The sequence below is a fragment of the Clarias gariepinus genome, chromosome 7 (assembly GCF_024256425.1).
Source record: "Clarias gariepinus isolate MV-2021 ecotype Netherlands chromosome 7, CGAR_prim_01v2, whole genome shotgun sequence".
Lineage (NCBI taxonomy): Eukaryota > Metazoa > Chordata > Actinopteri > Siluriformes > Clariidae > Clarias > Clarias gariepinus.
Window position 1 is genome coordinate 30066044 of NC_071106.1, and position 26376 is coordinate 30092419.

A 26376-nucleotide genomic window follows, 5' to 3' on the forward strand; every position below is an offset into this window, starting at 1 on the left:
TAGTCACGTGACAATGTCGAAACACTAAGCGGAAAAAGCAGCTCTACGGCGAGTAACATGGGACAAACCTGCTTCGCTTCAGGTCGGCGTTCATTGTGAAAATGGCTGCTCATCTGAAAAAGCGGGTTTACGAGGAATTTTCCAAAGTTGTGCAGGTAAAACACTTGAGTGATGAAAAGTAAAGAATTTACGGATTTGCACACATATAGTCGGCAGCTAATAAGCGAGTTAAACAACTCTGTTACATAAAATAAAGCTGTGTAATCAGCTGCTAAGCTAACAGAGGGTGATATAACGTTAGCCAAGTTAAAGCTTCTTCATGTAAGGTTAACTTAATTATTCAGACAATAAAGATTTAGATTTTTAGCCCGTGGTAACATTCCTATAGCCAATGATCTGTATTTATGATTCATGTACAATACATATATTCAGGTATGTTTGAGTTATGGTATTTATAATAATCAGCTGTTTTCTTTTACGTCCTAGATTTTTTTTAAATCCAGACCATAATAACAAAAAAAAAAATTTAGGCTCGCTTTAAACAAATTTCAGCCTGAATTTAATCAAAGTTTTAATTACGATAGTTATTATTTAGAAGGAAACGTCAGGATGAAAATGATCACTAATGCTATATATTTAATCATCATAATTTTTTATTTAATTATTGATCTTGAACATGGTTTATTCCAAGGGTGTTTAACAGCTTATTATGGATGACTAATGCATACCTTTAGGTGGTATCAAAAAGTTTTGAGACTGGCAGATGGCAATACAAGGCTGCACGCGGGGTCACAGGGACCATCAACCTTCATAAGTCAGTGTGCCAAAAGACTTCATCCTGTATTACTATGTCTGCTATTTCATCATTTGGATATCAAATGAGAACAAAGAGCTGACGTGAAACTGGGCATATCTACCACAGAGACATTTGACTTGATTTGGCAAGTTTATGGCGATGCTGCAATAAGTCGTCCAAGGTGTTTTGAGAAGCATATTTCTTTACTGAGCAGAAGATGGCGAGAGACCAGGAAGACCTTCAACTAGCTCAACCTTATGATTGTTGATGAATAATCTACAACATTGCTGCCACTGTCGGTGTATCATATGGAAAAGTCCCGGAAACACTCACATGTGATTTGAACATGCACCGTGTCGCTGAGGAAGCAACAGTCTTCACACTGGAAGAGCCCATCATCTCCACAACTGAAATAGGCGAGGCAGGTCCACAGCTCAACCAAGTGCATGCTTATCTGCTTTTTTCGAAATTTGCAGCATTGTGCATTGAGAATTTGTCCTCAGGGACCAGACCAACAATTGCAAGTTCTATTTCTAGGCTTTTAGGTGTTTGAGGAAGGACATGCGAAAGCATCTGGATTTGTGGCGTGTGAATCTCTAAACTTTTTGATACCTTGTGGCTCTATTCTGACTTACCTTAGCTTTAAACATTTTCCTATGAACTACATCCATATTCGTGATCTTCAGTTTACTTGCATTCAAGCTTTTTTTAATTTTTTTTAATTATATTTATTGTGGTAGTTTTTTGATTTTCAGACATACAAAAAGAACACAATCACAAAACCAGACAAAACACACCTACAGAAGTGTAAGAACAAAAAGAAAAAAAAAAAGAACAGTATCTCCTTCAGTCAACCACTTCACTGTGTAAAGGCAAAAAAGATCAAAAATAGATTTTTACTCAATATGACATTATGGATAATAGTGGCAATAAAAATACAAATATTTGTATATAATCACCTAGGTACTTAAAGCAAAAGTGACTGGGTAAGTGAAAATAAAAATAAAAACAAAGAACGAAGTAAAAGAAATGGTGTATTAAAACCGACACTATGATTACAAGGTTTCAAGTGGTTTCGCGATTATCTGAGATTTTTAACAAGTAGTTGAAAAGAGGCCGCCAAGAAACTTCAAATTGATCTATATTTCCAGACATACTATATCTAAGTCTCTCTACATGAAGGGTGGAAGAAAGTTCAGACAACCAAATCTTGAATAGTGGCCTTGACTTATTCTTCCACATGCAGAGAATAGATATTTTTGCGATCATCATACCATACTGTTTAGGCACTCGGAAAGCATTGTTAAGATGCTGCAAGGAGACTGACCAGCCAAAAAGAGCAGTTGCAGGGTCTAAGGGAAGTTCACAAGCATAAACCTCTGAAAGAAATTGAAAAACTTCTGACCAGAATTCACCAATTTTGGGGCATCCCCAAAAAAGATGACCAAGCGAACCCTCAGCAGATTCACACTTATTGCAAAGAGAGGAAATAGTGGGGTAAAAAGTGTGAAGTTTAACCCTAGAGTAGTGCAATCTATGTAACACCTTGTACTGAATAATTGGTGCCTAGCATTAATAGAGCAGGTGTATATATTTTTAAGACACTTTCCCCAGTCTTCCTCAGAAACATGAATATCCAGTTCCTTTTCCCAATCGTTTTTCAGATGGTTGGTAGAGACATCTAACTGACTTGTAAAAAAATCTAAAAATTTTGTGACTAACTTTGGGTTATTGGGAACGCAAGTAAGTAGTTTGTGTAGTTCATTATCAGCTGGCAGAGTTTCAAAGTTCGGCATAGTGGAACGAACATAATTTCTAATTTGTAGGTATCTATTGCATTCAAGCTTTTATTGTTCACTTAACCCCTGTTAAATAGATCAAGATCTTAAAAAAAGTGAATACTGATATTTAGGATCTGAGATTTAACACGTTCTTTTTATTTTTTCATGAAAACATTTCTGCATTCCAGCAACAGCCTCTTGAGGAGATCCCGGCAAAGAAGCTTCGTCTAACCAAGCCTAGTAAATCTGCAGCGCTCCATATTGACCTATGCAAAGCCACCAGCCCGACAGACGCCCTGCAGTACCTCCTAAATTTTGCACGCAAGCCGGTGGAGGCAGAAAGCGTAGAGGGTGTGGTCCGTATCCTTCTAGAGCATTATTATAAGGTAAGAGGGAAGATTTAAAAAGTTCAGAGACCAATTTATCGTAATGTTGATGTGTTTCTAATGTTTGTGTTTTGATGTGCGTCTGCAGTGTGATCGTTGTTAATATTGCGTATGTCATTTATTAGGAGGTCGATAACTCGGTCAGGCTGAAGATTGCATCACTGCTCGGCCTGCTTTCTAAAACACCTGGATTCTCTCCTGACTGCATCGTCGACGATGTGATTAACACTCTCAGTCATGACAGTAAGTGGTTTCAGTGGTTATCCTGCTTTAGGCATTTTTTGACTTTCAGACTCATCCCTGGTGTGTGTAAAAATAAAAATCCTGCAGAAATACCATTTCCTAATTTTTATCCTGATTCAGTGGTTGTATTGGCTTGAACAAAGCAGTTATTAAAGTAGATATTTTATTTATTTGTTTGTTTGTCTGGTTGCGTTACCGCTACCTTCTGTGCTTGATCTTCCTCATTTTTCTTTTCAGTTTAATTCCTCCATTATCAAATACTTCCTTCCTTTTCCTTTTTCTCCATCCTACTTTTTACAGTGTTTGCAACCTTTTCAAATTTCCATTGCTCCTCCCCTGAATGAGAAAGATCTTCTTTTCAGTTAGATATTTCCCTCTTATATAAGAAGATACTCAGCTCTTTTGTTCTTTGGAGGGGTGTGGCTCAGAAATAGCTCATTTTCATGACGAACATAAAGCCGCTGACTGTGTCTTTTTAAACTGCTGCTCATGCACCCCATTACAGGGGGACATTGGAGGAAACACATTGGAGGAAAAAGCTATCTACCCCCTTCCACTTACATTAGCTCAAAAACACCCACAATTGAGTAGTGTCTCTATGGCAGCCCTATGACGAATCTCCTATGTAGGCTCCTATGTAGCATCATCCAGACTCATATCACCTGAATATTTGATCTTTGGACCATAGGGTGAACTTGTTCCCACTGCGGCACTTCGAAAGCCCTTAAACAAGAGTCTGAAAATCTTAATATGCTCGTTCCTCTAGTATTCATTTTTCTGTTGTTGTTTTTTTCCTGAACCAAATCATGGGGTTTAAAAGAGAGTTAGAGTTGACATGTTTGGGATTTTCTTCTAGAACCTGGAAGTACTGCTGCAGTAACTCCAATAACAGCAATAAATGTGCTGTGACGCTAAAATGTGTAGGAAACAGCAGGCGAGCATTCGGAAAAAACATGGTATGTGAGTGTGTGCGAGAGGAGGGTCCATAAAGCTTTTGTCCATTAAGTTCTTACATTCTAACCTTCATAAAGAAATCTCTAACAAGCTTTGTGTACATTTTTGACCACCTGTTAATCAGTTGTCAAGTATGGGTCAAAGTATGGTGAATCTTGAGTGCTGCTGTTTTTTTTAGTGGAAAGTGCTTTGACACGCTACTACCTCTCTAACTAGTTTTTAAAAAAAGGAAGTACATCAGCATCTCGAAATCCAATCAAAAGAAGATGTTCTGGACCACCAGATGTTCTGAAACCAAAGGTTTTCCTCCAAGAGTGATTGTTCTTGTTCATCGCGGTTGAGATCTGGTGACTGCAAAGTGTCATTTTTATCTTAGAAGAAACCAGTCCTGCCAGGAAAGGTTTAATCAGGGGATAGATTAGTGATCAGAAGAACTTTGCCTTGATTTGCAGTCACTTTTTGTTCAGCAACAAGTGAACCCAAACCATGCCTAAATAACAAAATATTTCTGTAGCCACCACCTATATTTTCCCCTTCAGTTACCCTTTGTAGGGATAAATCTTTTCCTTTCTCTGTTAGGAAAGTTTTTTGGCACCTTGCCACATTCCACACTTAGGACTTTAATGCTTCAGTGAACAGGCCACTTTCCTTTAAGAAAACATTATTTCCTGTAAGCAAAAACTTTTGACATACAAGCTCATGTTTATATTGTGTGAGAAGGAGTTTTGGAATTTTTCTTTCTGTGGTCACATGGTCGGTTTTCTCCCATTAACATGGTTTGTGGTGGTGTTCAGAGACTCTAAAAGTTAGGAGTGCTAAACGGTTACAGATTGGTTTAGTGGAGGGATTATATTAATTATCGACAAAGACTATTCATAATTTAGCGTGCGGGTTTGCATTCTTAGATCTGGTGGAAGACGCAGACTTTAAGTAATCAGCGTGTTTTGCTCCACAGTGTATTACAAGCTCTGCAAAAGGTAAATTAGGTCTGTTTGAATAGATAATGGACAATAATTTTCAATAGTAGTAGTAGTACTAATTAGTAATGATATAGTGTGATATAGAATAATAATAATATAGTAATAGTATAAAAGTATATTAATTGTATAATAATCACCTGATAATTCCCACCCATGTCCCACCCACTTTTCTATTCAGCAACTGAGAATAACTGATGTGCCACTGCAATCTTCCAGGAGCTCAAGGGGTCGCCACAGCAGATCATTGGATCTGCATACAAAGCCGTTAAGGTGTTGTACTACTGATCAGAAGGTGCCAGGTTCAAACCGCAGCACAATTATGTTGCCACATGTTGTCCGCACTCTGGTTATATTGAAATATTTTTTGGCCGCACTTCCTGTTTCTATCAGTACTTTCAGGTCAAGGCTACTGTCTCCTCAGTCACTGCTGTGCAGGTGTGAACATGTTACTTCAGTTTATTTGTAACTGCAGTGTGAGCAAAGGTGGATGTCCCTTTTGAAGTGGATGTCCCACTTGTGATTTGCTCGAAAGAAGAGCAGCATGCAGTGATTCGTTTTTTGTGGTCTTATTGTATTGATACCGAAGAGCAGAAGCATTTAGATTGCTGCAAACAAAATTTGAATCAATACTTTAATTAAGGTGAAAGTTTCTTAAAGAGAATCATTACTTGTGATGAGACATGGATTCGATCACTACAAGCCTGAGAGTAAACAGCAGAGTAGGGAAGATAAACTTCAATTGCTGACCGAGACAAAATTCAAACAGTCAGCTGGAAAATTGGTGCTTACAGTCTTCTGGAATTCACAAGGACCAGTATTGGACCATTATCAGTAAAAAAAAGGTCAAACAACAGTGCTCCTTAAAGTGAGATGCTTATTGAAGAGCTAAAGACTAAACTTCTGATTAGTCGCAGAGGACTACCGTCCAAGGGCATTGTGATCTTGCATGACGATTCACGTCCGCCCACTTCTGCTTACACTGTCGACACTCTGCAAAAACTTCATTATGAGGTTTTAAAAAATCCTCCTTGTAGTCCTGATCTTGCTTCAACAGACTTTCACCTGTTTGTTTCCCTGAAAGCAGTCCTAAAAGGACGAAAATTTGCTTCTGATGAAAAGGTGAAGAGAGCGGAGCATTCGTGGCTTGCAGCTTAGCCTAAAACATTGTTAATGAGGTAATATGAAAGCTTCTTGACGGATGGACAAACTGTAGTAAAAAGCAAGGAGATTTTGTAAAAAAAAAAAAAAAAAAAAGTTTTTTTTTTTTTTAAGTTTATTAAAATAAATTCTACAATGAGAAATAATGTAAGTCGCACTCGATAAGGGGCGTCTGTCAAATACTGTAAGTGTACAGTACATTTGACATAGACAGTGACCTATTTTATCTGGGTTTGTGATTTGGGGCCTGGGTTCGGGCACTTGGTGGGAAGTGTGCCTTCCGCATGGCTAGTTTTCATTAGTTTCTGTAAAGTGTACTATTCAGTGAAGACATTGATGGTCCTCATTTGCCTTTTTGTGCAGAGCTCAATGTGGATTTGTAAATGTTTGTCTTTGCGTTAGATATCTCCTCTCTAGAAGTATACAGTACACCTTTAAAATAGTGACTCTCTTGTGATTGAAGGGATTGTAGTCCAGATGGGAAAGTCTGGGATTGGCATGGTGGCTTAGTATTTAGCTCGGTCACCTTGCACTTCCAGGGTTCAGGGTAAAAATCTCTTCTCCGCTTTATGTGCATTAAGACTGCATGTTCTCATCATGATCATTGGGTTTCCTCTTGTTTATGATTGGGCTTGTATACTGGTGCCCTGTGACAAATTGGCATGCATCTCATCTCATCCCACCCCACCCTTTTTATGCGTGAGGCCCCCCATGAGCCATATAGATAATGGATGGATGTTGAATCTGATCTAGATGTATAGAGTGTAAGGAATTTTACTTGCTTGTCACAATACATTGCTCAAAATCATAACTTTTGTTTTTAGAGTCTAACCAGGTGCTGGCACAGCTGCTCGACACTCTGCTGGTCATTGGCGCACATCTTCCAGACAACACTGCAGTCACTCAGAGACTCTTCGATGTGGCATGCAAGGTAAAATGTTTTGACAAGAGCGCCAATCCTAGTTAGACTATATCACGTAATTCATTTTAGGGTTGCAACAACTAATCGATAAAATCAATATTGAAATTCGTTGTCAACGAATGCCATTATCGATGAGTTGGGCTTCTCATGTCACTGAGGAGCGCGACCACAAGATGCACAAATACAAACAGATACACAGCCGCTCGCGCAATGGATGTTACAGAAGCGTCTGCAGGAAAAAGCGCGCGCCCCGAGGCCTCCAAGGTTTGATAGCAATTTACATTAAACGCCTCTAAGAAAACGGTAACCTGCATGCTATGCAAGACCGAACTTTCATGGCATGGGAGTACCACAGTCATGCACGAACACTTACAAAAAAAACACGTTTGGTGTTACGGATGGCGAACCATCAGCAGGGTCAGTAAAACTGTATCTCTTCATCATGTAAAAGTTGTATAGTTTAAGTGCTTTTGTTTAAACTGTTTGCTAACTTCGGGACAGTCGCGCTAGATCTGTTCACGTGCTACTCGCTAGCATCACATTGCGCAATCACCTCTTGAGCAATAGTGATTGGTTAAATGGCGCTACTTTAGATTAGCTTAAATTACAGGGTGCGAATAACAGTAGAATATTACATTTAGTGATTGTTGTGGTTTTCAGCGAAAGCAAATAACAGTACATTTGCATTTCTAATTTTTTTTATGATTATTAAAATAATCGTTAGTTGCAGCCCTAATTCATTTAGAAAATCTCCATCATCAGTCTTTGTTTTGTTATTTAAAAACTATCTTGTCTAAAAAGACCCACATTTATCATCTTCTTTTTTAACAGCACCTTCAAAGCACTTACTTCGGGGTACGCAACAAGTGTCTACAGCTCCTTGGCTGCTTGGGTTCTGTTGAGAAACCTGTAAATAAAGAGCTTGAGGCAGTACCGGGAACTTCCGCCGCACCCCTGAGGGACGTCCAGAGTCTCATCAGTGATTATTTCAGTGACCAGGATCCAAGAGTACGCACAGCAGCCATTAAAGCCATGGTGAGGCTCTTTAGATTCGCTTTAGCTGTTTAGCTTTGTGGCTTTACATGCATAGTTCTGATAAATTTAAGTGATGTAAAGGATTAAAGGAGGACATTTTTATATTTATTCTACTAAAATAACTAATTTTCTAGCTGTTCATACTGTCAGAATGATTACATTTCCTATAAAATAGGGAAATCAGTTAAGTCTAATATGTTTGAATTATAATTGAGCTCAAACAAATGCTAGCACATACCAGGGATGGGAATCACGTGGGGTCACCTGATATGATATCATGATACCCAGGTGTAATTAAATTTGTATGGCGATTATATAAGTATCATGGTTTTATAAATATCCTGAGTCATCAATAAATTGTTTTTTACGGATTTCATTACAATTCTAAACAAACAAATCATTTTCTCCCACCACATATGATGCTGTGCTGTATAAATAGTTTAGAGCATGCCGTCTGCAGGATTATGGAGGACCAGCAACATTTTTTTATTAAAAAGGTTATTGTTTAAAAAATCGATTTTGCAGTCAGTGAATCATGTTTATTTTTCTCTAATATCTAGTACTTAAATTTTTTTTTTTTAAATGGCTACGTTGTTTACTGTTAATGATGTGAGCAGCCATGTTGGTTTAATGTCTTGTGCAGAACATAGACTTGAGAAGATCTTCCTGATTTTTCTCAGTAGGATTTCTGAGATTTTTTTCAGACATTACAAGTTACAGCTTTTGCTACCCTTTTAGTCTGTCTATATAAGTCTAATTGTATCTTCTTTTTAGAAGATTTATTGTAACTCCTATTTAGATATGTTTGTCAGTCTCTTAGCTCCAAAAAGTGTAAATTCTGTTTAGTGTTATTTGCCTGACTTATTCTCTTTCTTTGTTATCAGCTGCAGCTGCACGAAAGAGGAATGAAACTCCAACAGACGATCTACAACCAGGTACAAGTCTAATATAGGCTAATATTTCACCTGTATATATATTTTCGTTTGTTCTGCACGTTGGTTCAGAGCTGATGTATCTATTTTTCACCTCGCAGGCCTGCAAGCTCCTGAGCGATGACTATGAGCAAGTGCGCTCGGCTGCTGTGCAGATGGTGTGGGTACTAAGCCAGCTTTACCCTGAAAGGTGGACTGATATGTTCCTTTTATTTATGTTCCTTTTATTTATGTTTCTTTTATCACATGATTCTTGGAGATGCATACCTATTTTGTTTTTCTTTTCTTTTTTTTTCACCGTCGTGCAGCATCGTCCCCATTCCATCATCCAATGAGGAGATCCGGCTGATCGATGATTCCTTTGGGAAGATCTGCCACATGGTGAGCGACGGCTCCTGGGTCGTGCGTGTGCAAGCTGCCAAGTTGCTGGTAGGTTTTTTTTTATGGTACGATCGACAGTTTAGCCAAGATTTTCCTGGACACACTGAATGTTTATGTTGTAACCTGGTTTCATCAGGGCTCCATGAGGCAGGTGAGCCCTCACTTCCTGGAGCAGACTCTGGACAAGAAGCTGATGTCAGATCTCAGGGTATGGACACATTTATAGTAATAATATGGGCTTTATCTCAGGAGCTTAAACAATGCCAAAATCTCTTTGCAGGAGTAGTGAAATGTATTTTAAAGGGGCTATGCTGAGTTCATTATCAACCTACATCTGCTCTTTGCACTTTAGAGAAAGCGAACAGCACACGAGCGAGCCAAAGAACTGTACGCTTCCGGAGAATTCTCCTCCGGCCGGAGATGGGCTGACGATGCTCCCAGGGAAAAAGTGGACACGTCAGGCGTGAACCTGATCGACTCTGGAGCCTGCGGAGCTTTTGTGCACGGGCTCGAGGACGAGATGTATGGTGCGTATTCTAGCCACTAACTTAGCTTCAGTACGTTGCAGTGTGTACTGAATACACTAAATACGTCACAGATTACATTTACATCGATGTTTCTGTTCTTTATTTGCAGAAGTGCGGATTGCAGCGGTGGAAGCTCTGTGTTCCTTGGCCCTGTCCTCTCCTAGCTTCGCAGAGAAGTGCCTGGACTTTCTGGTGGACATGTTTAACGACGAAATCGAGGAAGTCAGGCTGCAGTCCATCCACGTCTTGCGACAGATCTCTACTCACATCACGCTGCGTGAGGACCAGCTGGACACAGTGCTCGCTGTACTCGAGGTACCACAAACCCAGTACACACAGGGTGTTTACATATAGTAAATATTATATGTATTATAATTCTGGATTCTGATTGGTCAAACTGGTTCAGTGATATTATTGCATTCCTTTAAATATGCTATCCTTACACAAAAAAAAAACAAAACATACTACATAAGCATCGATGGCTGACTATATAATAAAGCAACATTCATTCCGTATGCATTTAGGATTCATCACGGGACATCCGAGAGGCGCTGCATGAGTTGCTGTGCTACACGAACGTCTCAACTAAAGAGTGCATCCAGCTGGCCCTGCTGGAGTTGCTGAAGAACCTCGCCAAGTATCCGACTGACCGCAACTCAGTGTGGAAGTAAGCGTACCAGCTGTTCTACTCTACCGCAACAAAATTGGCACTATGTGTTTTTAAAAATGTGCCTTTTGTACTTAATGCATTGACACTAACTCATGTTGTCTTTTTCTATTCCCCGCCTACAGGTGTCTAAAGTTCCTTGGAACTCGTCATCCCACCCTGGTGTTGCCTATTGTCCCTGAGCTCCTGAGCACACACCCGTATTTTGACACTCCAGAGCCAGACATGGACGATCCTGCATGTATCCAGTCCAGTTCAGCTCACATTTCTTTGTGTGATTGGGCCATTATTTTAAAAGAAAACAAAAGTGCAGAACAATGATGTTTTAGAAAAAAAATTGCACTTTTCTATATATTTCACTTCACCCATATATGATATTATTTGTTGGTTAAAAATAAATTAAAGCTGCACAATTCATAGGGTTTTCATGTTTGTTTTTTTTCCTGATTTGAGATTCGTCAGACATTGCAGTTTTAGTGTTGGTGTTTAATGCAGCAAAGTCTTGTCCCACAATGCCAGCCCTGTTTTCAGACCACACGTTCCGGCATTATGCCTACCTCCGCGACAGCCTCTCGCACCTAGTGCCTCAGCTCAGGGTGAGATTTTTAAAGATTTTAAATCAGGCGTCATAAATTTTTATATTATCACGTTTTTGTCTTTCTTTTAACACAACATTGCATTTACTTTCAGTTACCAGGCAGGAAGCAGATGGCAGCTCTGGGCTCGGAGTCCTCGGGAATGGAGTCGTGTAGCCTGGAGGCGGCACAGCAGTTCATTCAGGAAAGTCTGGCTCGAGTCAGCATCCTGCAGAACCTGGACTCGCCTGGAGCTCAGGATTTGCTTGACTTTACCATCAGGTATGATCCACATAGGGTTACACTTAATCACAAGTGGCTGTTATACTAAAGCACTGATGTGCTAAAGTTTATCATGTCTCTTTCTCACACAGAGATTTGCAGAGGCTCGGGTTGCTTCAGACAGAGCTGGCTGGATCTGCTGATTTTTGCGCCACATACCTGCACTGTCAGCTTCTTCTAATGAAGGTGGGTTTCTCATAAATGTAGCTTGAATGTCATTATTTAGTTAATGCAGTCAGAAGCTTTGGAATGCTGTCCCTGAGGTTGAGATATTTCTTTTTAAACTCTTTATTTTATATTTTTACTTGACAGGAACTTATTTTTAAAACTCCAAAATGTTTTCTTTTCTTATACCATGAACTTCGTGTCAGTAAAAGTTCTACCGATTGACAAATATGTTGTCAACTAATTGAGTGCACTCTTTTGTGTAATATTCAGTGAATATTACGAGTGCATATGTAAATTTTTAAAGAAAACCTTAAATGTATTTTATTTAAACATACCAGGCTCTACAAGAGAAGCTGTGGAACATGGCTGTGCCTTTGTGTCTGAAACAGAATGCTACAGCATCAAGTGCTGCACAGCAGGTATACACACACACTTGCACACACATGCACACACCCTGCAAAGAACAACAATGCAGCCTAATTTGATACACCATTATATCCATATTAGGTTCAGTTCCCTGCCTAAATTTATCAAACCAAATGCTTACTAGAGCTTAAAAAAAATAATAGAAAAAAAAACCCCAGATTTTATTTGTTTCATCTAAAGTACTTTACATCACAGACAAATTATTTTCTCTGCATACCCCAGACTGGGCTTAGGGTCTTGCTTAAGGCCTATGCGGTTTGACTATGCAAGGACCGGCATTGCTAAAAAATGGAAACCTAATCACAGAGCCAAAACTCGCGGTGAATCATGATGAACCGTACTTGTAACAGATTATAGGCCAAACTTCGCTGAGTGATGATGGTAGAATAATTATAAAGGTCTTGACTAAAACAACATGCATGGGGAATCACAAAGGAGTTTTCATTTCCTGCAATGGAAAAGTACTCGAACTAGTTACATTTATCAAAAGTAATGCTGTAATATAACTGATTACTTTTTAATGACAGTATTTTGTAATGTAATTAGTTACTTTAAAGTACCGTCTTCCAACACTGCTCATAAGTTAACCATTATATAGAGAAATCAAGGTATTTTACTCTCATAACTGTTACGTTATTCTGCACAATCAGAAGTCCTGGTTTGACTTGAACGGCCCTCGTAAATATAACTATTTCTAAGATTGACACAAAGTGATTTCTCTTACACTAATATATAGTTTTATATAGTTTAGATAAATATTTGTTTGTGTGCGCTTGTTAGATCCTGGAGGAGACGTACAAGTTGGAGTTCCTGTACAGCGGGCTGGAGACACGTCAGGTGGCAACTATCCATAATGTGCGACTTCAAGCTAAGGCACTACAACTCGTTCTGTCCGCCCGCACCAAACGAGGGTCAGCATTGCTTACGCACACATTAAAAGAGATGGAAGAAAAAAGTTAAAGAGAGGGTAGCATAGTGATATGGAAGATTTATTTTAATTTACTTATTCAGAGCCCAATGGACTAATTTAGTCACATTCAGCTTCTAACATTCTGTACAGCACATGTTTTTGTGAATCGATGCAGCTGTGCTTTTTAAATATATTCAAAGATATAATTTTTGTAACCAATAAATACTGACCAACTTTTCCCCAGGGTCGAGCCTCTTCTCGGACTGGGCGAGAAGTTTCTACAGGAAGTGGAGTCCTTTCAGAGGTATTATGCACGACAGTGCTTTGAGGAATCACATATCCACCTAAATGATAACCGCAGATAATAAAGTGTCAAGGTGTCAAGTTTAGGCGCAAGGTACGGTTAGTAAACTGTAATAATGGCGAATACAGAATTTGATTAAATGGTGTTGACTAATTTTCTGTGGAGGAAGCTCTGACTGAAAGGCAAATCACTGGTTTATACAAACGATGGACACGTTCATATAGTAACAAGGTATATAGTGGGTTAAAATCATGTTATTTATTAAAGGAAAAATAGGACCATTGCTTACTTTGGCAATTTTCTATGGAATAAGATCACTGTCAAAAATATTTGTGCGTAAAAAAAAGATTTGTGTGTAATTCTGTCTTTTGTTTAAGTTGGATTTAAAAATGTACGGCCACAACAGCTTACAGATACGAGATTTTGTGTGTTTGTTACAATACAACTCTTTTATAACTCCTCTGTTTCACGGACGAATTGCGAAATTACGCATACGAATGCTGTGTGTTAAACCACTGTCAAAAATATGTCATCAAGGCCACATGCACAGGCATTACTATCCGAGGAAAAAGGAATCGATTTGGTGTATGCTCCCCGCCGCCGTTTTAAACCACTGGCGCCAAAATGCCAGATCAGCAGCCGAGCGCTCTCTCATCCTCTCAGGTACGTTTTTTTTCTCCACAGATTCGGACATGTTTAAGAGGAGTAAAATTACAGAGACGTTTTAACTATAGTATGTAAGATTTTAGGAGTTTAAAACAGTGGCGGGGAGCATGCACCGAATCGATTCCTCTTCCCTCGGATAGTAATGCCTGTGCATGTGGCCTTGATGACGTATTTTTGACAGTGGTTTAACACACAGCATTCGTATGCATAATTTTGCAATTCGTCCGTAAAACAGAGTAGTTGTAAAAACGAGTTTAGTATATTTTAGAGTTGTATTGTAACAAACACACAAAATCTCGTATCTGTAAGCTGTCTTGGCCGTAGATTTTGGAATCCAACTCAGACAAAAGACAGAATTACACACATCTTTTTTTTACGCACAAATATTTTTGACAGCGATCTTATTCCATAATTTTCTCCCTAATTTAGTCGTGTCCAATTTCTTCACGTCACTACGGGCCTCCCACATTAAGGCTACTACTACCACTCAGTCGGATGGGCCGGAGACTATCATGTGTTTCCTCTAAACCATGTGATCTTTTTCGAACTGCTCGCTCAAGCACAATTGGAGGCAATAACCTCCGGCTGCGAGAGGTTGTAGCATCACCCGTGAACCGAACTCGTAATCTCTGAAAGATAGGGCGAGCACTTTACCACTGTGCCACTCGGAGGCTCTTTATGACTGTTTAAACACAATGATAGTGATGAGAAAAAGTAACTTCATCTCAAAATTGAAGGACAATCTTTAACGTGATGAACTAAAAACACTTTTCTTAATCAAATTGCAATGCTTAAGAGCACACCCTGTCCATTTCATTTGATCTGCAGGGAAATAAACAGCCTTCTTTCTTCCTTTTCCACAGGCTCTTCATGACTGAGCTGCCTCACCTTCAGGACAGTTTTGTGGAAAAGCTTCTAGAACTGATGCCCAGACTTGTATCCTGTAAACCTCTGGATTTAGTAAAGATCCTCCAGACCACTCTGAGACAGAGCAGATTCACTCACCTCAAGCTTCCAGAGCAGGTCTGTTCATTTATATCCAAGTGTTTTAAAAAACGAAAAAATAGTTTCAGGAAATATTCCTTACAGCTTTAACTCTGTGATTGGTTTGGGGTTTCCAGATCCACAGAGCTTCAGCTACAATTATTGAGCCAACAGGGGAGTCGGACAACCCGCTGCGGTTTACTTCTGGCTTAGTGCTGGCATTAGACATCGATGCCACTTTGGAACACGTCCAGGACCCACAAGCTACAGTTAAAGTGCAGGTCAGAGTTCTTTCACTATTGACGCATCATTTTAAGGGCAGGATAAAGGTATTAAGTATTATTGCATTATTCTAAGTGTTCTCTCTCTCTTTCTCCTCCTTACTTCTACAGGTACTTTACCCAGATGGGCAGTCGCACATAATTCATCCTAAACCTGGAGATTTCAGGGCACCAGGACCAGGAAGGACACGGCTTATCACTCAAGTGTATCTGTCTCATTCAGCATGGACAGGTGAGACATTCCTATTTGTTAATTTTTACAGTTCGAGCACTTGCCTGGAATTTAGTCAATATGGCCAGGTGTTGTGTTTTTCTTAGACTGACACACATTTTTTTTTTTTTTTAGGTGTTAAAATTTTTTTTTAATTATTTTGTAACAGGGAGAAAGTATAGGTTAAGGATGGGTCAAGTTGGTTTGTTTTAAATGGCCTTTTATGCTAAATTTATTTTTCAAAATTATTTTCTTTAGTTATATCCAAACAACAAAAAAAAAAAGGATGAAGACATTATCTTCTTTGTCTTTTTTCTGTTTTCGTATTGGCCAGGTTTAAAACAAGCCATTCGATTTTCACCCTATGTGACATCATATGGGAGAAACCTTCCCCGGTTTGTTGCTCAGCTCTGCTGTTCTCTGCTGGGGTGGGGCTAGGCAGTAGCTCAATTAGACAAACACTGAAACGGTATGTTCAGAGGAAAAGTTAATGAGAGGGATTTTAAAGTATAACAAAATGCATTATCTGAAGGGTATTTGAGCTGAAGGATGTTAACTTGTTAAATAAATAGTAAAATATGCAACCTTTAAAACAGCAACGGTGTATCTATACAGTATTTACATGACAATAGGTCTGATTGCTGTAACTACAAAAATCCATTCCAAAATTCATCCAAGGCTTAAATAAAGCAGCGTTTTGTACTACTTGCCAAGATCATTTTATTTAAAAACTCTAAAACACTCTATGGACTGGACATGCACATAAATTCTAAGAAATTTAAATATATATGCATATGACTGCCCTTGGGCGATATCCTGGCATACATTAAGATTTGTTTCTATGAGGGGTGTCCAAGCCAGGAATTTTGGTTATGCAGAATAACAGAACACAGGTTTTATGGGTAAAAGTTATCTTTATTTCTCTGTGCCTATCCCAGCGTTTCACTAGTGCTTGGATACATCAAGGTTTTCACAGTTCACCGGAGCCATGATTACATTGCCTGCTTCATATCTGGCTTTTTTTTTTTTTTTCAGTCCTGTCAGGTGAGGTGTCTTCAGATAGTTCTAGTCTTTTAAGTTTAGTCCTGCCAAGTAGTGTCTTCAGATAGTTCTAGTCTTTTAAGTTTAGTTTTTTCTAGGACTGGAAAACACCTGAAAAAGTGTCTGAGTGTTCATCACAGTCCCTAAACAAGTCACACCATATAATGTGGCATGATGTCTGCGGTGTGTCCTGCCTCGATGTGAAGCACAAAAGACAACCAAAGAGCCATCCAGGGGCAGGACCTATTGACTTCGTATAATGAGCTACAACCAATTGATTAGGACATCCAATTCTTTTTAAGCTTGTATTGTTCCTTTGTTAAGCACTTTTACCAAATTTTCAGAAGTAAATGAAATATTACCTCTTTTTTATTTAAGCATATTTAAATATTTTTTTTAGCGTAGGGATTTCATTAAAATGCTTTTCTAAAAGTAAGCTATAAGTCCTTTGCTGGTGTGAAATTATGGCGTACAAAATGAAATCCTAGCAGCTACCTTGATATAAATAGAATCGCTCTATCCAGAGAACGTGATTCTTGCCAGATTAATTTTGAATATGTGGGAGTCAAGAGATTTCTTCAGCACATAAATAGTGATGAAATAGTTGTAATGAAAAAGCTTTTTAGTGAACAAGGTATTACGTTTGCATCGTATACCAGAACTAAAAGTAATACCCTGGTACTATAGTTTTGGAAACAGTCCTATACCAGCATGGTGATATATTCAATACATTTACTATACATATGTAATGTACTGTATATTTAATCTGGAAAATAGGAATCTGTCTCTTTAATCACAGTGCTCACTGATGTGATGAAGTGGGGGGAAAAAAAACCCTGACTGAGTTTGCGATATTGTTAAATAAATCACGAGCAATGGTATGGATAGGTGGAAACTATTTTGTTGTTATTGTTAGAGATTAGACTTGACGCAGCCACAGCACAAAGGAGACCCGAAGTAAAATATGGAAGAGCCATCAGGATAAATAAATGTCGTATTTTACTTAAAGCCGCCTTCTTACTGTCTGTTGTCATTCTGACTCTCTTAGAGCCATCACAGATTGAGGTGCAGTTGCTCTTGGCCTACAGCAGTAAACTGGCTTCACCAAAACCAGCCTGGGACGAGAGCTCAGAGGCCCTGCCAACAACTGAAAGCTCGATCGAAGGCACCATCCATCTGAGCAAACCGGTCAAGGTCTTCATCATGCCTAAACCTGCTCGGCGCTAACCTGAGACTTTACTTCAAGATAAAGGTGTAAGAAAGGAACCGTAAAACATGACCACAACAAATGACTCAACCGTTTTCCCCTTAACGTTTATTTTTTCAGAAAATATTGATCTGTAGTTTTTTCTTTTCTTGTAATAAAATCTTGTCTTTTGTATGTTGAAAATCCTGTTGTCTAAACACCAAAGGTTAGTGAATCCTTACAGATTTGTAACATGCAGCTGAGATGTAAAGAAACTCGTTCAACTTGGGTTAGCATGTTCAGCAGGTGGAATGGAAAACTCCTCCCACTTTCATTCCCTGTCCTGCAAGGTTGTTATACTCTTTCACAGCCTTCTCAGTCTGCAGTATCTTTACATCCACGCCCTGTTTCTTCACATGCTCCACTGTGGAGGGAGGCACCTGTAACAGCAAGATATGTAACAGTTAATCCAATTTCCAATCGAACCACCCTAGAGTTAGTGGAGGGAAGACATGGCCTCAGGCGAGTATTAAGATCATAAATTTTGCCAAGCTGTATTTTAAAATGGGCCGTTAAAATTACCTGTAATGCTTCACTCATTCCTCTTCCTATGACAAGCGTCTGAACTCCTTTCCTCAGAATTTCCTCTAGGTCAGCTGGCTGGACACCTGGATAATGCTGAAACATGCATGGCATGGAGATACAGATTTGTAGAGACTCAGCAGAAGCACTTACATTGGTGCAGGTATAGCCAGAAGCCATGAGGATCTGATGTATGAAAACTTGTTAGCTACCTCAAGAATAGTTAGACAAGGGATAAAGAAAATGCAGACAAGCTGGCAAAAGAAGCAAACCAAAAAAGAAAATGTTGAGGTCAAAATCAAAGGTATAGTGTGGAGAAAAAAAGCAAAACTACAATGGCAGGAGAAGTGGGATAATGAACCGAATGAGAGACAAAGTAGGTGTGATGACAGAAAAAAATTGAAATAGAAAAGAGATGATCAGGGAAGGAAGCACTTAAACCTTTTTTATTTTTGGAAGACTGGACTGGAAAACCGGTGTAAAAAACAGGGAAGCTGAGGAGAGATATAGCAAGTCTCCAACTAAAGATGAAGGGTGGTACTGAGAGGAAACATTTTGAGAAGAATAAGTGTGTAGAAGTGCCAGATAAAGCAGATGAAGAGTTCAAGAGACAGAAGAAGACAAGAAACGATCAGGGAATGATGCATTTATTATTATTTTTTATAAACATTTTGTAGCAGGAGCACAACAATGAAGGAGGAGAAGAGAAAGAGCAAGCAATATCTGGGAGGATTTGAGGGAAGATGAGAGAGAGTGTGAGAATGTTTGTTGGCAGTAATGCAATCTACTGAATTTCAATTGCCCTTAAACAACAAGGAGGAGCACCACCACCACCACCACCACCACCTAACATGCATTGGGATCTCAATCTTTTCCTTTGCTGTGGCACTATATGGGTGTTATGGTACTGAAAGTTAAATTGTGCTTCAACAGAACCAAGTGAGTAAAGCAAGCAATCAATGCACTCTCAGTTAGTTAGTTGCAGCTGCAGTGAACTTGCACTCACGTCTGTCCCAGTCTCTCTCCAGTCCCATTCCCGGCTACCACCTGGCCACACCTTGCAATCTTTGTAGGAAGAGGCGCAACCTTTGACCTTCATGTGGCCCCAGGACAGAGACGCAATTTCTGGGGACGTCATGTCTGCTATCACTCTCTCTGTCTCCTGTAACTTAATAAATCACATTTGATGACAGTCAATAATCAGACCAGGAGGGAGACACTATTACTACACTTTTACAACAGGAACGAGTCAGCTTTCTGCAACAGACTAAGTACGTGCAGATAAAGACAGTTTTTTTTCACAAACTCACCCTCTCCTCTCGTCTTGAATATGTCACACTAACGTCGCTGAAACATAATAATAAACATGGCCGTGACTGCCTGGCACGCCCACTGGCCTGCGTCATAATCAGTGTCCAATCAGGACGCACGTTATCCGCCTGGTTTCCCGTGGAGGCTCACAAACAACTTGCGTCTGTATGTGGCTATAAATGTCATATAATATCGCTTTAACATAGTGAATATAAGATCGCAATCGCTTTGGTAGTGTGCTTAATCGTAAACAGTCAAAGTGTCCGGATGTAACAAAATACGTCTAATTCTCACGTCTCTCTCTCTGTCGCGTTGTTCTAAGGGAATCGCTTTAACGATTACACATTTGAATCATCTATCTATCTATCCGTTTTTGCAAAGAAAAAATCGGATAAGCGCAACGAATCGGTCTTCAGTAACGATCATCGCATTGGAAATTTACTTCCGGTACTGGCGATGACGTAGTGACACACCTATGCATTCTGTTGGCTAGAGATCGTGACGCATGGTGCTCGCGGATTGGACACATTCACAGCGAGCCGCTCACAGCGCAGGAAGGCGGGGTTTATTAAAATACCGGTGGGAGAAAGGTAACGCCCACTTGGAGACGGCATGGTTTCCATCCTCTTCCTTGTCAGCAAGACTAATTATCGAACATTAATACTGTTAAGAAACATTATAATGGGGATTTATGGTGTTTCAGCGGCGTAGCACTGAATCCAGGTTCCCGCTGCTGTCCTGATTGAATTGCTGGGTTGATTGATTATTGGTAGCCACCAACACTTTGCATCACTAACTCGGTTTCATTTTAGCATGACGCATTTTCTCAAAGTTGTAATCACCGGGCTGATCCACAACGCGATCTGGTAGTGATGTTTTCCCCGTCGCGGTGAATTGTGGGCAGGCCTCGGGTCCTCCCTTGGCTTTAATCTCACTCTATACTGTGTAACCCGGCAAGGAGGGGGGGAAAATGGCTGCTCCGGTGGCTCCAGCAGGTCTTCCTCCGGGTTTATGTCCGAGCTTTGCCGTCGTGTGCTCGTTTTTAGAGCGATACGGTGCTGCTCTGGATCTGCCCGAAATGACTTTCCCGCAGATGGAGGGATACTTGCAGGATACATCATCAGGTGAGGGGGGAAAAGGGACATTTTACTAGAGAGGGTCTCCATCATTATCATCATCTTTATCACCACTACTACCAACACCACCACCATCATCATCATCATCATGGTGCTGTTCTAAATCAGTCTCTTATAGCGCATTAAGTCATTAGATCTTACCCCAGCACTAATACACATCCTATATACAGTTATTAAAGAGCTGACAAACGTCTGTACTACAGCAACTAGCCACAGCTCTTGACTAGCATGCTAGTTTTCTACCGTTATAACAAGCCAGAACGCCATTATTCAGAGTTGTTTAATAAAGATTAAACCCCAACACATTTGACAACCTTTCATTTATGTTTCGTGTATTTCGACATAGTATTTGTTTTAACTAAATTTCTATCAGTTTCTGGTCAACATTAATTAGCGGCTCATTCCCGCTAGCTAACTGTCAGGTGGAAATATATATATTTTTTTCTATTAGGTTTGGCGTACCAAAATATTTCCCTAATGTTTATATACATTAACACTTTTTGGCTATGATATTCCAGCAACATATATAAACATAGTTTTATGGTTTTATTGAGTTGCGATACTATTAAACATGGGTCGTGTTTACATTCACTTTTAGCTAGCAACATTCTGTGACAAACAGGACAGAGCCGCCGGCCGTCACTTCTGCGCATGCGCGCAACCTCTTGGTCAACCTTCCTTTCCACTCATTTCTCCCCACAAACATTAACACCATTTTAGTAATCTTTTTTTGGGCAAAAATGTCTGTTTTTGTTGTAGGGTTTTAAAAATAAGCGGTTATGACATTTTTATAACACTGTATCCCATCAACAGGTGAGGTAATGTTAGTAGTATCATCCATCTAGGAACTGCTGTAGTCCAACTAGTGACCATGGTGGCCATTGTATTCATTGCCATTTTTCCAACCATGGTAGGACCTCCGGTCAACGTTCACATGCATATTCACACGCTCTGGGCAATTTGGGAACTCCAGTTAGCCTAATCTACAGGTCTTTGGACTGTGAGAGAAAACTGGAGTACCTGGAGAAAACCCACCAAGCACAGGGAAAACATGCAAACTCCATGCATGCAGACCCCAGGGTGGGAGTCGAACCCGGAGCCTGGAGGAGCAATGCAACAGTGCTAACCACTTAGCCACTGTGCCACCTAATAGTACAATAAATAATAAGTAATAGTAATAGGAGTACGTTGTTGGTCTTTCGTCTGCTCCCGGCAAGGGGTCGCCACAGCAAAATACCCAGTCCACACTACAACTTGGCGCAGGTTTTACGCCAGATGCCCTTCCTGATGCAACCCTTCCATTATATCTGGGCTTGTGACTGGCACTGCATCCAGTGGCTGAGGTTTGGGCACTGGCTGGGAATTGAACACCTACCACTGAGCCACCAGTGCACCAATAGTAATAGGAATCCAATAGTAATAAAGTTAGTAAACCTGCACAAATAATATGCCTATGCATGAAATGCATGTTGTTTTTGTTTGTTTTTTCACCTGCCCCCATCGAGGGTTTGCCACAGCGGACCTTCTAATCTGCACAACAAACTGGCACATGTTTTATGCCAAATGCCCTTCCTTACATGACCACACCAAAATATCTGGCTTAAGGTTGCCAAAACATTTGCGCCCACCCCTATGAATAACTTTTTTCATTTTCGTGATTCATGATCGATGACGATGATTATTAATCTTTCATCTTTCTGGGACTTTGTAGTTTCACAGCCTCTTGTCGAGCTCCACGTGAAGTTGCTCCGCAAACTTGGCAAGTCTGTGACGTCAGACAGATGGGAGAAGTATCTTGTTAAGGTAAATTAACCATTCAGTACTTTGTTTGCCTGGTCTAGCTTTAATATAATAAGTATGTCATCCATGATTTGTTCATCTATAAATCTTGTCTTATGACCTGTTTGTTTTTTGTTTGTTTTTTTTAACGCAGGTGTGTCAGGAGTTCAACAGTACCTGGGCCTGGGAGCTGGAGAGGAAAGGATACCCAGAAATGTCCATGGAGTGCAAGGCTGACATTCTTAAGGTGCCGCTTTAAAAGGAGCTGGCAACTATGCACAGTATAATCTACACATATACTGTACATTATTTATCTAAGAGCGTATGTAGTAATGCACCATGATTGTATCCTGATTTTATATGAATATAGTGGGTAGCATAGTAGTGCACAGTGTATCATTGCTTCTTTGCTGGTTCAGGATTCCTAGATGTAACCCAAACTGAGCCTGACTTACTGTCTCAATGCATATTTGTTGTTGTTTTCCCAATGTGGGTTTAATCAGAGTGGCAACTGGCAAAAACAGCTGGATTGGCACGCTTAAAATTGCGCTTATATGAATGAATGTGTGTGCATGTTGTATATCCTGGTTCATACCCAAGATATACCCATTACTGTTTTTGATTGCTTGGCTTGTCTTACAGTATTTGTGTGAAAGCCAGTTTGATGACAACCTCAAGTTCAAAACGGCAGTGAACGAGGAAGACCCCGAGCGGATGCGCATGCAGCCAATCGGCCGAGATAAGGAAGGTCTCCTCTACTGGTTTCAACTGGATCAAGACCAGAACGTGCGGCTTTATGTGGAGGAGCAGGATGATCTAGATGGGTCGTCTTGGAGATGCGTTGTCAGGTAAGCAGTAAAGAGAACTTCAGGAAGTCACTTCACTCATGACTGAGCAGCCAGAAGACACACCAAAAACAGAATAAGAGATCTGCTGATGTCCATATTTGTACTGACTTCAGTCCTGGCAGGGTTTATACTGCAGCACTGTTGAATCCTTGAACCTGCTTTTTTAGAAAGTCTTGATTAATTTTCTAGAACAGCATGGCTCAGATAGTTTACATAAATACATTATTTTTATTAATTTTTTTACGTGAGGGACCATGGGGCATGAGACGAGGTACACCCTGGACAGTGGGTAATTTGGGAGCGCTAATCTGCCTGTCTTTGGACTGGGAGGAAATCGGAATACCCGGAGGAAACTCACCTAACATGGGGAAAATGCAACTTTACTCGAACAGACCCATGGAGGGAATAGAACTCTCGACCCTGGAGATGACAGGCCACAGTGCTAAACACTACGCCACCGTGCAACCATATTCATGCATTATTGTTCGATTATATTTCTATAACAGCAGTCTTCTCTTGTATATTGCTTTAACTACAGTAGAATAAATAGTAGCTTAGTGTCTAGCACTACTGAAGTTGTCTTACACCTCCAGGGTTGTGAGTTTAAATCTAGTCTCTGATCTGTGTGCGTGGAATTCGAATGTTCTCCCAATGCTTGTTGTTTTTTTTTCCACATATTCCGGTTTTCTCCCATGGTCCAAAGTCACATTGGCTGATTGATGTTTTCAAATATGATTTGGTGTGTGCTTGTCCACTCCGATGGGTTTGTGTCCGGAGTACATGATATAAGCCGTATGGAAAATGGATGGTGAACAAAACCGTACATTTGTATTTGGCTCAAACTCTTCCTGCAGTAAGTCGTAATCCTGCAGTAGCATAGTGTCCTTGTTCTTAAAGATCGACTTTTGGTGAATCTCACAGTGTAACCCTTGAGGGCCTTAAGTTCGCATTTACTCCTGGTCACTTATTAAAGGCTGAGTCATTAGCAGAGCAATATTATTTGTCTTAACAGGAATAGGAACGAGTTAGCAGATGTTTTGGATCTGCTTAAAGCTAAAATAGAACCAGCAATGACAGATGAAGAGCGACTCGGTGGTGCTTCTGGCGGCCCAGGAGATGAGAAAAGCTGTGGAGGTAATAATAAACAAAAATCACGCACACACACAGCACTTAATGTTCCTGTACTTATTGAATAATTATGATCCTGTTCCCTGTATTTTACTACTCTTTTCATAGTCCTATTTTAAATATTTAACGCCTTTATTGCTATCTATATTTGGGCATAAGTTAATTCTGCATCTGTTGCAAATATTTTTTTCCTCAGTTGAAGTTAAAGTCACGAACAAGACCGCAAAGGTGGAGCGCGTGTCGGATGAAGAAAGCAAGCCGATTACATTAAGTAGTGGGATTGTAAATTCTGACAAAACTCTCAAAGAAGAAAGTCAGACAGTGTGTGAAATGAAAAGAAAAGGATCTTGCGGACCACTTAAGCTGGAACCAGAGCGAAAGGAAGAGCATGAGCTGAAAGCAGTTGGCACCGAAACACCTAAACTGGATCAGACTCCTGTTATAGACAACAGAGTGAGCACAATTAAAAGCCTCATCAAGGACGAGCCGAGGGACTCGCCTCGACACTGGAACGCCATCTCTGTCGTCATGGCGCCTGGGTCTATCAAACAGGAACTTCCAGCAAAGACAGAAGTTTGCTTTAAGGACAAGAAAGAGAGAACGGTGGAAGATTTCGAAAGAGCTATGAAAAGCGACCAGCAGGCTAAGATACCGCTGAAAAAGAGGGAGCTGAAAAGAAGCGACGGCTACGACAACAGTCATTACAGCCACACGAACAATAATAACAACAGCAACGGGAGCGGATCTGTCGGCGGCATTATTGTTCGCAACCCGGCAGCGATGGAGCAGACTGGAGAAAAGAAAACGGCACCACTGGCGACCCTTAACTCCCAGGTACAAAGCAGCGAGGGTGTCAGTGATGGGGTCATATCTCCAAATAAAAGAGAGCAGTACGTAGGGTTCGGTGTGATCATGGGCCCGGTTGAGCGAAAGCAAACATTTCCTGTGCCTGATATCTCAGGAAATACAACGAAGGATAGAAACGGACTGCATGAAGATCGTGACGGGAAGAGCTTCAAGACCGAACTGACGCACGCTGAGAACATAAGGCAGTCGGTACTAGTTAGAAAGCCGAGTGTCTCCCAGGCCACTCATCATTCGAGCATGAGCGAAGAGATGACGCTAAGAGTCGAGCATGCGGAAAGTGACGCCAAAGTCAAGTCTCTGGGATCAGATGCTAAGGAGAGAGCTGCGTTATTGTTAGCTTTACCAGCAGATGGCGATAACGAGTATAGCGACGGGAAGTCGGGTATTAGTTCCAGCACTGAGCAGGAAACTGTAGTAAAGCTGGAAGATCCAGGTAATGCTGAAAGCAGAAGGGCTAAATCGACAACGCTTTCTGATAAAGGAACAGGTGATAGGACAGACCTGATTCGTCTTAAAGCTGTCGAAGGAAGAGACAACAAAGGATTTAAAATCTCCAGAAAAAAGCGTTCCGATAAATCCAAGATCAGGTCTCAAAGCGGGTCGGATCGGAGCAAACCCAACGAGGAGGAAGTGTCCTCCGAGCTTCAGAAGGAAGGAATCCGTCTCAAGATCAAGATCCCGCTGCACAGACGCACTCCCGAGCTCCGCAGGTCTGCCAGAATCTGCAAGCCCAGTCCCAAGCTGGCAGAGATTCAGAAGCGGAAACACGCAGCGCCCTCTGCAGCACGGGAAGCGGAAGAGCATGTGGATCAGGATGAGGAGAGAACGCTCCACAAGAGGGACCTGCACAAAAAAATCTTCTCGGATGGACAAATCAAATCTGCCAAGGTTAATGACTTATTCGCAATTTACGTGACAACCCAGAAATA

At 40.4% G+C, this 26376-nt stretch overlaps 3 protein-coding genes across 4 annotated transcripts in view; 2 read left to right on the forward strand and 1 right to left on the reverse strand.

The window, feature by feature from the left end:
* Nucleotides 1-17991, forward strand: ints4 (integrator complex subunit 4). The gene is made up of 23 exons (XM_053499980.1): nt 1-155; nt 2766-2963; nt 3089-3206; nt 7123-7229; nt 8052-8255; nt 9140-9190; nt 9289-9377; nt 9496-9616; nt 9705-9776; nt 9921-10095; nt 10205-10410; nt 10620-10762; nt 10888-11003; nt 11225-11358; nt 11453-11619; nt 11712-11805; nt 12126-12206; nt 12994-13124; nt 13368-13427; nt 14957-15116; nt 15215-15358; nt 15470-15590; nt 17659-17991. The coding sequence occupies exons 1-23, from the start codon at nt 102-104 to the stop codon at nt 17835-17837; spliced, it is 2925 nt and encodes a 974-aa protein (XP_053355955.1). The 5' UTR covers nt 1-101; the 3' UTR covers nt 17838-17991.
* On the reverse strand, nt 17906-20143 carry aamdc (adipogenesis associated, Mth938 domain containing). Of its 2 annotated transcripts, none has more exons than XM_053499982.1 (4): nt 19689-20143; nt 19385-19540; nt 18379-18474; nt 17906-18236 (listed from the first exon to the last, which is right to left on the reverse strand). In XM_053499982.1, the coding sequence occupies exons 1-4, from the start codon at nt 19782-19784 to the stop codon at nt 18096-18098; spliced, it is 489 nt and encodes a 162-aa protein (XP_053355957.1). In that variant the 5' UTR covers nt 19785-20143; the 3' UTR covers nt 17906-18095. The 2 variants fall into 2 exon arrangements, with proteins under 2 accessions (XP_053355957.1, XP_053355956.1); XM_053499981.1 differs by having other exon boundaries at nt 19385-19546.
* The window catches only part of rsf1a (remodeling and spacing factor 1a), a 14688-nt gene continuing 8157 nt past the window's right edge, over nt 19846-26376 (forward strand). The window contains exons 1-7 of the mRNA XM_053499979.1: nt 19846-19854; nt 20648-20813; nt 22537-22628; nt 22759-22851; nt 23247-23452; nt 24465-24586; nt 24777-26335. Coding sequence (XP_053355954.1) covers nt 20660-20813; nt 22537-22628; nt 22759-22851; nt 23247-23452; nt 24465-24586; nt 24777-26335 — 2226 coding nt within the window. The 5' untranslated portion in view covers nt 19846-19854; nt 20648-20659. The remainder of the gene's footprint in view (nt 19855-20647; nt 20814-22536; nt 22629-22758; nt 22852-23246; nt 23453-24464; nt 24587-24776; nt 26336-26376) is intronic.